The 11,606-nt window shown below is 57.8% G+C and overlaps 3 protein-coding genes across 3 annotated transcripts; 2 read left to right on the top strand and 1 right to left on the bottom strand.

Moving 5' to 3' along the window:
• Positions 1-2,863: 2,863 nt before the first annotated feature.
• On the top strand, positions 2,864-4,642 carry mtg1 (Mitochondrial ribosome-associated GTPase 1). The gene is made up of 4 exons (XM_062774733.1): positions 2,864-3,222; positions 3,456-3,843; positions 3,885-3,998; positions 4,038-4,642. Exons 1-4 carry the CDS (start codon positions 2,935-2,937, stop codon positions 4,598-4,600), a joined length of 1,353 nt encoding a protein of 450 aa, XP_062630717.1. The 5' UTR covers positions 2,864-2,934; the 3' UTR covers positions 4,601-4,642.
• Positions 4,640-6,886, bottom strand: gltX (Glutamate--tRNA ligase). Its single transcript, XM_062774734.1, has 11 exons — positions 6,639-6,886; positions 6,516-6,588; positions 6,431-6,471; positions 6,343-6,390; positions 6,131-6,301; positions 5,910-6,089; positions 5,299-5,825; positions 5,200-5,251; positions 5,047-5,164; positions 4,842-5,011; positions 4,640-4,802 (listed from the first exon to the last, which is right to left on the bottom strand). Exons 1-11 carry the CDS (start codon positions 6,873-6,875, stop codon positions 4,698-4,700), a joined length of 1,722 nt encoding a protein of 573 aa, XP_062630718.1. The 5' UTR covers positions 6,876-6,886; the 3' UTR covers positions 4,640-4,697.
• Positions 6,887-7,317: 431 nt separating this feature from the next.
• On the top strand, positions 7,318-11,495 carry trapcc10-1 (Trafficking protein particle complex subunit 10). Its single transcript, XM_062774735.1, has 13 exons — positions 7,318-7,615; positions 7,669-7,877; positions 7,920-8,112; positions 8,152-8,499; positions 8,550-9,028; positions 9,066-9,349; positions 9,397-9,626; positions 9,673-9,823; positions 9,878-10,122; positions 10,168-10,289; positions 10,338-10,464; positions 10,529-11,122; positions 11,172-11,495. Exons 1-13 carry the CDS (start codon positions 7,355-7,357, stop codon positions 11,394-11,396), a joined length of 3,468 nt encoding a protein of 1,155 aa, XP_062630719.1. The 5' UTR covers positions 7,318-7,354; the 3' UTR covers positions 11,397-11,495.
• Positions 11,496-11,606: the final 111 nt, after the last annotated feature.

Consider the following 11,606-nt stretch of genomic DNA (forward strand, 5'->3'; position numbering starts at 1 on the left):
CCGTCAAGCAAGTTACCAACCAACCGCCGCCATACCCTGTGGGCGGCGGCGTAGCTACAAATGCCCAAGTGAGAGAGGATCGCGCCCGCGCCGGCAAGCCAACGCGTCGGGGTGGTGGTAGTCGTCGTGGTGGGGGGGAGGAGGAAGGAGGCTTGGGGGCAGAGGCGGCACAAGCAGCCGCCCCAAGTGGGCGTGTCCGGCCAAAGCGGGTATCTGGGTCGAGGTGCGATGCTGTACAATGGCACCCCTGCACCACCTGAAGTGACTGATGGTCGAGCTTGTGCCAGGACGCGCTTCGTAAACGAGCGCGGGGGGGTTCGCGGCGCATGGGCTGCGAATGGCGCAGCGCGCGGCGCAGCAGCAGACGAGAGGGCTCAGTGCCAGACGGAAGGTGCTGTATGGGCGCACTCGCGGGCGGCATATGTCTTCCCAACTGGACTGGCGTTCTGTCGCGATCTTGCTTGTGGGCCGCCGGCCGGGCCCATGATGCCCTCCCTCGTACCGCGCTCGCGCGCGCTCTCCTCGCCTGCCCTTGCCCTTCGCCACGGCGCGCCGGGCCCGACACCCCTGTTGTTCTCGTCCCTTGTCTCCCTCTATCCTCCGGCACGGTGCGACGCCACTGCTATCGCCAGTTTAAAATAACTCAAACCACGTTTTCCGCCGTCCGTCGGGTTAACCTTTTGGGCACGTCACGGCGCAAAATGGCACCGTGCCAACCGTTTCGCTGGAGCCATCGCCCTCCGTGACGCTGCCTTGGGATTCCGTACTGAAGTACTGCTTTGCGGGCTAACGAAAGTTTGCAGCACAGCTAACGGGGTAACCTCTGATGCCAAGTGCAAAGGCCAAGCAACGCTGGGGGCTATTGATGTAGCGAGAGGCACGATGTTCGGACATTACGCGCGAACCCGCCGTCCGGTTGTCGCCCTGACATCCCAGCGGCAATTACCCCTGACGCGCCTTGCGTTCAGAGATCCCTTTCGCCTGGTAGGGTCTTTTAGGCGGCGGACCATTCCACCAGCTCGACAGCTCTGCCCTCAGACCCTGACATGCCAGTGGCCCAGGCCAGCTGCTGCGAACCACCTCCGACCAGCGACCCGCAGCACGTAGCGAGCACGAACAAGAGTGCAGCCCACCTTGTACTCGGGATTACGGACGTCTAAGTCCGCCTCTCAAGACTTGGCAGGATCGTGGTCTACACAGCACCATGGGTCACGCAATGCAGTACAAAGCTGTACGTGCCGAGCCTGCCTTGGACGCTGGGTGTCAATTGTCTTCGTGGTTGTGTCGTGGCTTCATGCCCGTGTCAGTCTCGGTCAACTGTCAAATATCCCGTGTCACCGTCGGACATTCTGGTGCCATGGCGATGGGGGCACCGTGGGGCCGTCCACTGGTTTGTAGGGATGTACAGTCACGTCTTGCTCCTCGGCGGACGGCCCGTCAGTCCGTCACGGTGCGGAGTACAGGCCGGGCCGGAGACCTACCGACCTACCGACCTCCGACCTGAGGAAAGCGGCAGACGCCATTACAGTTGATCGTCAGCAGGGAGCCTGAACAGTAAACGGCGTTTGCGAACTGTCAGATCCGCTCCCAGTCTGTTGACCCAATCACCGTGATGAGTGCTAAGATCAGGATAAACGATTGAGGGTTCGACAAGCGCATCGAGCCGCTCGACACTCGAGCTCGATGTGGACGTGCTCCCAGCTCATCCCATTTTGGAATTAGGAGGATTGAGCAGAGCAGAGCAGAGCACGTCACCGAGCCTGTCCTCCATACGGCGGCAAGGGGGAGCCCGTGACGGCAAACCGCGGGAGAGCCTCTAGTCTCAGCTGCCAGGACGCGAGAGCCTGATGGCGGCCTCCTGAGCCCGGCGCACCGTCTGGTCTCACAAAGAGTGACAGCTTGGCAAGCAGTAGTGACAACAGGAACTGATACCACCGACGCTTGAATTTGAATAAAGCGGCGACCCAGCCCGCCAGCTCGGCGCTCCAGGCCGTCTGGCGCCGCCACCGCCGGCCCCACGCCACACCTGGCGCTGCCAGGTGCTGTCGACTTTATTCGGGCCATTGGTGGAAGCGCCAACGTGTAGTTGCTCAGTTCTCTTGGCCTCCGAGGTAGAGTCTTATTCGAGGCGCAACTGCCTTCCTGCCAAGCCTCGAAGGCGCACTCCTCGGCTTTCGATGAGCGCTCTGTGGGCGGCGTGGATGCCGTCAAGGTAACATCACTGGCTTGGTTCCCCACTCGCCCGATTGCAAAATATCTAACCGGGGCGGCCGTCTGAATCTAAGCGTCATGGCGTCAGGGACGCAAACACGTGCTTGAACGTCAACAAGCACAAGTCTAGGTGCTCAGTCACCGACTCCGTTGGCGGTTTGAGGTTGATGGACTCGTCGCAGCAACCGTCACGGTCAACGGCGCGGTAATGTAGATAACAGGCTAGATGTCGCAGCTTGGTCCCAACGGACTGCAGGGGAGTGAGTGAGCTTATCTGTGGCTTGTCCGCGGCTGTTGCCTAGCGGAGGAGGAGTGCCATGTCTGGGTGACTGCCCCAAGACCAGCGAGCCCTTCAGTGGTCGAGGGAATGTCTCATGCGGAGTGCAAGGGCCATGGACTAGCTGGCTTGTCTAGCCCTCTCCCTTCGCCTAGACTACTTAAGCAGCATGAACAGAGTGACTGGTCTCATCGCGTCCGAGCAGTGACCGAAAGAGAGAGTAATCCCTTTGTTTACACTTTCAATCTCGACGAATAATGGGTGGGGGTACCATTTAGAGAATTTTTTGGAGGACCGGCGCGCCGGCGCTGCGCGTCATTTCCGACATCGAAATGCAACCTCCTGGCTCGACAATGTTGTTGCAGCCTACAGCCACTCGACTCGCCCTCGACTCGGACACGACGCATACCAGCAACGAGGAGCTTAGCGCAAGCTAATCCACCACCATGGCGCTTCCTCGCTTACTCTTCCCCTTCCCGACGCGGACGCCATCATGGTTTGCAGGCCACATGGCCCGCTCTCTCCGCGAGCTTCCTGCGCTGCTCGATGAAGTCGACCTGGTCCTCGAAGCACGCGACTCGCGCCTACCTCTGACCAGCGTCAATCCGGCTTTTGACGCCGTTCTAGAACGTGCATGGGGTCACAGTGGGAGCGGACCAGACCGCAAAGGCAAAGGCAAGGAGAAAATTGTCGTCTACACCAAACGCGATCTCGCCGAGCAGCGTTACGAAGCGGTACGTGTTGTTGTGCCACCGCTTGGACCATGTGTCGGTGAAAATAGCAACGGGTCGTGCAGCGGCGCACGCGCGCACCTTGCCCATGTGATACTCGCCCGCGGGCAGGTGGACCTGATCCGAGCAAGTGACCGGCCGCACCGGCGCACGCGTTGCGCCTCTTTGCCAAGCAGTTACCACGGCCGAGCGGAGATTGTGAAACGCCTTGGAAGCTGACAACTTGCGACTTGCAGCCCTTGAAAGACGCGTTCTGGAGGCAAGCCCGACAAAGAGTTCTTTTCGTGGACAGCCGCCAAGACTCGGACGTGCGTGAGGTCCTGCGGCGAGCGGCGCAAACAGCTCGTGATCATGGCGACACTTTAACCGACTTGAAGGTTCTCGTCGTTGGCATGCCTAACGTGGGCAAGTCATCGCTCCTCAATGCCCTTCGCCGCGTGGGAGTACGCAAAGGCAAGGCGTTTATGACTGGCGCAGAGCCTGGCGTTACCCGCCGTCTGACTGGCACGGTCAAGATCCAGCAGGAGCCCCCAATCTACGTCTATGACACGCCCGGAGTCATGGTCCCATACCTTGGGCACAGCGAAGTGGGATCTGAACGGGGCCTCAAGCTGGCTTTGACAGGTGAGAGAGATTCTCACGACCGGGCCGCTGACTGGTGCCAGCTGGAATCAAGGAGGGTCTGTTCGAGCCGGATGCGATTGCCGACTATCTGCTCTACAAGCTCAACCTTCGTCTGGGTGCGGAAGAGTATCTCGGCGTCGAGGAAGCAGCACGGCGTGGGTCAACCGTGAGGTGGCAGAAGCTAACTCGCGCAGATGCTTGTTACAGCGCTGGCCTTCCCTTACCGGCAGACTTTGCCCGTACCGACTCGCTTATGGACTTTCTCGACGCGCTGGCCTTCCGGCTAGGCGCTCTGCGGAAAGGAGGAGAGCGGGACCTTGAAGCCGCCATGACCTTCCTCCTTCGGGCGTTCAGAGAGGGCAAGCTTGGCCGGTGGACGCTCGACGACGTCGATGGTGCCGAAGCCGAGTTCATCGCCAAAGCTAGCCCCAAGGACGAATCCCAGCAGATGCTTGCCTCCACGGTGTTACATTCCGAACTTGGCCTCGTTGGCTCGGCACCGCCTGCCGATCCTGCGGTATCTACTGAAGCTCGCAGCCTGTCGTTGTCTTCTCGTGTGTCGCAAACAGTCGCAGCGTTCCTGAAGACATCTGAGCACGAGCGAGCAGACGCCGAGGCGGGTCGAAATCTCTCAGGCAATCAGCAAAAGAAGGCTGTATTAAGAGCAAAAGCAGACCACCGTCTCGCCAAAGCCAAGGCCCTCGGACTTGACAAAAAGCCCAAGGGTTATCAAGGACGGCGCCCGCGCCGCGGATGAGTGGTGGAGCTGCGTTCTGGGACTGATGCCATGGCGGTAGTGCATTGATGAGTGATGCTGTATTATCATGTCTGTACCAAAATCCCAACTCTTTACTTCATGCACGGCCACGAGCAGAAGCAAATGCCCTTCCAGCTCGCAGCCGGTCCAATGACCTCTCTGGACCAAGGACGCTCATGATCTGGGGCACACTGGGACCAGTCTGGAGTTGTTTAATCTCGGTTTTGGGGCAAGTACTCACTTTAATGCCAGTCAAGGCATGACGCATCGGCAGCATCAATGCGCTCTTCTTGCGAATGCCAAGTTTGGCAATAGTCGCATGCATGGCCTCCCAGCACAAGTCGACGTCGAAGTGCCGGTAACGCTCGATGCGCCACTCAAGCTCCTCCACAACGAGAGACAGGCCATCGACTGTTTGTCAGCCTATGCCACCGACACTCCCCTACCGTATGTGGCCAAACCGAGCTCGGCCAGGAATTTATCAGACTCGGGAGAATCGTATTGAGGCTTCACGTAGAAGAAGATCGACTTCTCAGCCATGTCACACAGCTTGACAACCCGAGCCTGAATGTTAACAGAGCATGAGTAGGCCCACCTACCAGTTCGATGTCAAAGACGTCGCCCACATACTCCAAGTCATCGACGAGAGAACTGGCTGGTCAGCGACCCCAAGACACCCACCAGAGCTATGTACTCACTTGTCTTTCAGGGCCGGCAGCTTCTTCAATGACTTCTGGTAGCGCTTCACAAGCTCCTCGCGGCCCTTCTCATTCTCTGCCGAGTCGACAGCCTTGCCCACGTTGACAAGCTCACCGTCGGCACCCAGGCGCCCAGCCTTGCGACGCAAGTGCATCTTGTTGAGGAAGTCAAGCTTTCCCAAGTTCACTGCTGCTCGGCGGTGCGTCACCAAGCTCAGGTCAAAGGCTTGAATCATTTGAGGCAACGTGAAGAGCTCGAACAGGGAGTGGTCGTCGCCGCGGGCGTGGAACGGCAGCAACCCATCCGTTATTTCGTCCCCTTCGGCAGCGGCGTTCTCGAGGGCAGTTTGGTAGTCCCAGCCCATCAGACCAAGGAAGTTGACGAGCGCCTCTGGCTCATAACCCTTATCGCGGTAGTTTTCGACAGAGACATCGCCGGTACGCTTGCTAAGTTTGGTTCCGTCGAGACCCATGAGCAAGGGGAGGTGTGCAAACTGTGGTGGCTTCCAGCCGAACGCGCGATAGAGCTGATGGTGTTTAGTGACTGAAGGAAGCCACTCCTGATTCGATTAGCATGTAGCAGTCCCTTCCGCCCGAGCAGGGCTACGCACTTCTCCTCGCAGGACATGGCTGATTTCCATCAGGTGGTCATCCACAACGCTCGCAAGATGGTAGGTCGGCCACCCATCTGCCTTCATGATGATGAAGTCGTCTGCGCCCGTGCTGACAGTTGTTGGCTGGGCAGCGCCAAAGATCAAGTCTTCAGGAAGCTTCTCCTTCTCGGCTTGCGACTGGACTGTCAGATGCCGGAAGAGACCAGTTCGTCACTCACCTTGAACCTAACCACATACTTGTGTCCCGCACGCTTGCGCTGCTGAACGTCATCTCGAGAAAGATGGCGACAGCGTCCATCGTATCCGTGGTAATGTCCCTGCTGCTGCAGAGACGCTCGGATGGCCTCTAAATCGTCGGGGCTGCAGAAACACTCATACGCATGTCCTGACTGGAATGGTTAGATATGTTCTCCTCTCCATGCAGACATACGTCGATGAGCTCTTGCGCGTGATGGCGGTAAAGATCCAGTCTTTCAGACTGCTCGTCAGCCACGCGGTGCCTGCAGGCATAAACCTACCTGGGTATACGGTCCATGCTTCCCACCCGAACGCCCAACACCTACATAGTCAGAATGTGTTGATCAAGCCACGTATGGCACCTACCTTCATCATAATCAAGGCCTGCCCATCCAAGTGTGCGTTTGAGTACGCCAACAGATCCGGGGACCAGACGAGACTGGGTAGTTTAGCCACTTCCATCTGCTTTCCATGAATCGAGAGCCATACTTGATCCGTATCTTCAACGCGAAGAATCCACTTCCCTCCCAGCTTGCGCGCTAGCAGGTGGTTGAACAGCGCTGTCCGCAATCCACCGAGATGAAGGGAGCCAGTTGGTGAGGGAGCGAAACGGAGGCGAGCTGCAGTTGAGGACTCGGGCGCAGTGGCAGTCGAGTAGGCACGCGAGCACGAGAGCCTCCAAGAACCCGGCTTGGAGGTCCCGAATGCTCTCAAGGCCAGCCGCATCTGTGGTGGTGGTGGTGGTGGTGGTGGTGGTGGTGGTGGTGGTGGTGGTGGTGGTGGTGGTGGTGGTGGTGGTGGTGGTGGTGGTGGTGGTGGTGGTGGTGGTGGTGGTGGTGGTGGTGGTGGTGGTGGTGGTGGTGGTGGTGGTGGTGGTGGTGGTGGTGGTGGTGGTGGTGGTGGTGGTGGTGGTGGTGGTGGTAGCGTTTCTGGAAAGATCAACAGCCGTGTCTTCGTCGTCTTCCATCTTTTCGGCTCACGGCGGGTCATGACAATCAGCCAGGCACGGTGACGTCGCGTGGGTTTCACGTGACATGACCTCCACGCGCGTCCAACGGGCCGGCTCGACGTGTTGCTTGGTGCGCGCTGCTGCTCATCGCCGCCGTCACAATCGCATCGTTAAGCACTTGCACTCCACACACCTCACCAGTCTCTCAACTGACACCTCTATCAGGCGCGTGAATCATTCTCAGCCACGTCTGAAAATGCCCCCACGCGAGGTCCTCCTCACGTACACCCTCTATCCCTCGGGGAACGGTGACCTTCATCGCGCTGTCGAGGGCGTCATCGCCCAGTTCCCGCTGAGGAACCTCCACTGGAAGTCGACTTCGCGAACATCGCTACGAACTATCCAGGAGGTCGATGTTCGTCTCGTGGACCTTGGTGATGTCCCGCCACCAAAAGAGCATGTCTCTGGAAGCGTGCTCGAGACGCCCCTTGTCAACATCTGTTTCGTCGCCTGTGACGTGAGTGTCTCAGTTGATGGTTGTCACATTCACAGCTAACCCAACATGCGTAGGACGCGGATATCTACAAGAACAACACTAGGTCGTTCATTAGGGACTGGCTCTCTGTTCTCCAGTCTCGTCGCAGCTCCCATACGCCACTGATTGTCCTCGTCAACCCCGTGACGGCTTCCGGAGTAGCCGCCTCAACCAAGAACGTCTTCGGTCGCGACAAGGGCGTCATTGCCAAGCTGAAGACTGACTTTAATACGAAGCGTGACATGTAAGTTGCCGAGGTGGTTCCGATCAGTGCCAACCTCATTAGCTGCACCCTCCTCAACCTCCCTCCATCAGGGTCAACAGATCCTGCTGCCTGGCCGGAGCTGCTCAACAAGCTGAAGGAGAGCATCGTTCTGGCTTTTGACGCGTCCATCTTGGAACGTGAAGAGGAGGTGAAGCGCGGAGAGGCCCAGCGTCTGACCATCGGATGGAACTTCTGCACCTGGTTCCTTCTCAAGGTGAGTGAGCTGCTGCTAGTCCCTTCACTGACCACGGAGGAATCACTGGCCCACTCATTCGAGGGCGTCAACCTCAACGAAGATGCTCTCATCATCTACGAAGAGTTGGACGCAGCCTTTCTACAGTGCTTGAAAGACCAAAACCTGAGCTGGTTTGGCAAGCTCGGAGGCACAGCGGAGAATGACGACAGCTTGCCCATCCTCGACACAAATGCCAAGCCATACAGAGACCTCTTGATTTCCAGCACGATATCCATCTTCGACTTCCGCATCTACGTGTTTGCTCGCCAGTGCATCTTGTTAGGCAAGCTCGGCCGCATCACGGAGATTGCCAAGAGAGGCCAGTGGTTTGTGGCTAGTTTGGCACGTCGCCTGCTCGAAAGCGAGGTCAGTTTAGCTGCCAACCCAATCTTCTGGAACGTGACTAACTATCCCAGGCAAGCCTTCCCAAGTACTTTGTGGAAAGTTGGACATACACGGCGTGCATGGACATCGTTGCGCATTGCGACGAATGGTCAAAGCTGGAACGGCCAAACAATGACTACTCTGGGTTAATCGCGTATGAGTCTGCTCGATCAGAACTACTGGATATTGCCCGCGTTCAGGTTGAACGTATCGGTGTAGGCGCAGGCCACCTGCCCAACAGGTACCCTTTCCAGCCAACTGCGACAGTCACCCCTGCAGTGGACGACGTGCTCTTCGAGGACTCGGCGGAAAATGGGGACTCCAAAGAGTCAGCTGAGCCGAAACCTCGCCCTCCCCTTACCAATCGCACTATCATCTATGCACTGGAGAGCCCCGAGGCTTTCAAAGCGCTTTATGAGGACCTCACGAGGAGCGCTCTCTCAGCTTATGAGGCTTGTGGAAAGCTGAACTCGGCTATTCGTTTGAAGGTCGACCTTGCTGCTCTTGCTGAGTGAGTCTCCTACCACCTGGTTGTCCGCTGACATCAGATACTCGCAGGACTACGAGTCGGCCTACACTCAGCTCCGTCTATTGGCACGAGACTGCATAGAATTGCATGTGTGGGACCGAGTTTCGAAGTACGCTATTCAGAGTGCCCTGGCAGCCCACACCGAACTGCAACTGAGGAGGGACGAGGACTGGGCCCAGCTCGCTTTGGCCCTGCTTCGAGTTTGTGCAGTCACACCAGAGTCCAAGAACGCCTCGGAGGAAGAGCTCGCCCAGCTCCGATCTGTCATCGAAGGGTTGAAAGAGCTGCCAGAGTCTAGACAAGGTTCGTCCCTTGGTCCATCTGTTGTGCGATTCATTCTGATCTTGCAGTGCTGGAAAACCCAGTGTTCCACCTGCGACTTCTGGATAGTGTTGCGACAGCGTCATCCGATGTCAGCGTGACCCAGCTGGCTGTCCAGGTGAACAACGGTTTGCCATTGCCAGTCAGGGTCAATGACGTCTGGGTCGATCTCGAGTCGGAAACGTTTGGAGAGATCACATACTCTTCGGGCCCAGTGGACTTGCAACCCGGGAAGCAAACGATCACCGTGACATGCTCGGTAAGTGCGGTGCCCGTGGCATCGGTGCCCTCGCTGACCATGGAAGACCTCCATCGCCGGTGCCGTGACAGTTCGAGATGCGTTCGTGGCTGTTGGTCCTGTTGGGTTTGTCACTTCGTTCCCCAAGGGCCAAGTAGTCGTCCCTGTTCACCGAAATCTGCGGGGAATGAGGGCAGTGCTGCGTATGCCATCCTTCAGTGAGTTGTGCAAACCTTTAGTTGGTGGCATGTGGAATGAAGCTGACTTGTTAGTTTCCCTGGACGAGGAGCCTCGCGTTGTTTTGGAAGTTCAATCTGGTCACCAAACTCTCAAGAGTGCCCGCGTTGTTTTGGCTTCATTGCAGAGCGAGGTCGCCTATGCCCTCGATCGAGCGTCAAGTGACGACCGAGCTCTGGAATTGAGCCCCGAGAGCATTGGCCTCGGAGACCTTGAGGAAGGCTCCTCCGTTTCAGTCACAATCCCCTACACTGGCATTCCGCGCATGGAGTTGGCCAAGGTGAATAGAGCGACTGAGCGTCGCCGTCTGGAGCTAACAACACAGGCGCACATCGTCGTTCAATATGACTCTCCGAGTGGAAGGGTGTGCAGCTTCGTCGAGGAGCAGAATCTCTTCCTTGGCCTGCCCTTGACCGTCAACGTCCAGGACATCTTCCGCCCTGATGTGTGAGTGTCTCATTGTTTCGTCGTATCACGGTACTGACTGAGGGATAGTCTGGTGTCGAGCTTTGTGGTTGCCTCGGATGGTCATGAGTACCTCCGCATCCGATCGGTCAACCTGCGTTCATCTTCTGGCGCCTATGATATCGAGAGCTGCAGAACAAGCTGGAAGGACTCCATTGTGAGTATCAGCTCTGATTTGAGCGCCCGACACTGACGTCGTGTAGCTGGTCTCTCCTACTCAGTCCACCTCGTGCTTATTCAAGGTTAAGCCGAAGGGGCCAAAGCTCCCAACCAACGAGGTCTTGCGCCTGTCCATCGACTACCATACTGTCGAGGAGGAGATCGAGGCTATTGCACAGGCGAGCCTGGATAAGCTGAAGGAGCCATGCGCTCCGTTGACACGCGTCGTGCGCGACCGTATCACGGACCGCAGTACCTGGCTTCAAAACTACCTCCTCGCAAACGACCCGAAGGTCGTGTTTGATGACAACTGGCTAGTTGGTCTTCCAGCCTCGGTACCGACCCAAGTGTCTGCCGCCTTCACCGCGACCCTCAGCCCGGTGGAGGCCAAGTGGCGCACACTCCAGATTCCGGTCGAGGTCCCTCTGAGGCGATTGCTCACGACTGTCACCTTGAAGCCTGCACAGTCCCTTCCCGCGATCTATGAAGGACGCGCGCTGCCCTTTGACCTCAGTCTGGCAACTTCGTTGTCCTGGATCGGGGAGAGCGAGGGCGAGGCAAAGAAGGAACGCACCTACCGTGTGACCTTTGACATCCAGGCCAACGCTGATGACTGGGTAGTGGTGGGCAAGAAGCGTGGCGTCTACACCGTAAACGTGAGTGATGGTCCCGATGGTCAGACGAACGAACACTGACACCATGTAGCCTGACGAGCCTGAACGCCAGGGTGTGATTCTTGTTCCAGTGCGATCAGGCAACATTGCACTTCCGCCTGTCAACGTCCAGCTTGTTGCCGACGCTAGCGAGGCATCGGAACGCGTGCTGTGCGAGACGTATGTGTCGAACGCTGCGCAGGGCATCCGAATCTTGCCCGCTCGCACAGGGATGGCCGCGCTCGTCCCCATCTCGAACGACTGGGAACAGCGTTAGTGAATGATCAGATGCACCCCACAACCCGTTGTAATACCCGGCATGGCGCTCCTGTAGGTCGCCAAACTACCCATTCTCCCCTCTCACCCCATGTACCCAGGAAAGCGCAAACGACAGTCCTTCTGTAGTTTGAAACATGCATCATGCTACTTAACAAATACAAGGCTGCAGTGCGGTACAATGATTGGGCGTCCTAATGATGAGGACCCC

The sequence above is a fragment of the Vanrija pseudolonga genome, chromosome 6 (assembly GCF_020906515.1).
Source record: "Vanrija pseudolonga chromosome 6, complete sequence".
In the NCBI taxonomy this organism is placed as follows: Eukaryota; Fungi; Basidiomycota; class Tremellomycetes; order Trichosporonales; family Trichosporonaceae; genus Vanrija; species Vanrija pseudolonga.

Bases quoted from the DNA above. Each gene is read 5' to 3' on its own strand.
- mtg1 (XM_062774733.1), top strand. From the start codon at position 2,935: ATGGCGCTTCCTCGCTTACTCTTCCCCTTCCCGACGCGGACGCCATCA. The intron at 3,223-3,455 runs GTACGTGTTGTT...TGCGACTTGCAG, and splicing joins CCGAGCAGCGTTACGAAGCG to CCCTTGAAAGACGCGTTCTG. The intron at 3,844-3,884 runs GTGAGAGAGATT...GACTGGTGCCAG, and splicing joins CCTCAAGCTGGCTTTGACAG to CTGGAATCAAGGAGGGTCTG.
- gltX (XM_062774734.1), bottom strand. From the start codon at position 6,875: ATGCGGCTGGCCTTGAGAGCATTCGGGACCTCCAAGCCGGGTTCTTGG. The intron at 6,391-6,430 runs GTAGGTTTATGC...GCTGACGAGCAG, and splicing joins AGCATGGACCGTATACCCAG to TCTGAAAGACTGGATCTTTA. The intron at 5,252-5,298 runs GTGAGTACATAG...CTGACCAGCCAG, and splicing joins CTGCCGGCCCTGAAAGACAA to TTCTCTCGTCGATGACTTGG.
- trapcc10-1 (XM_062774735.1), top strand. From the start codon at position 7,355: ATGCCCCCACGCGAGGTCCTCCTCACGTACACCCTCTATCCCTCGGGG. The intron at 9,350-9,396 runs GTTCGTCCCTTG...CTGATCTTGCAG, and splicing joins GCTGCCAGAGTCTAGACAAG to TGCTGGAAAACCCAGTGTTC. The intron at 11,123-11,171 runs GTGAGTGATGGT...GACACCATGTAG, and splicing joins GTGGCGTCTACACCGTAAAC to CCTGACGAGCCTGAACGCCA.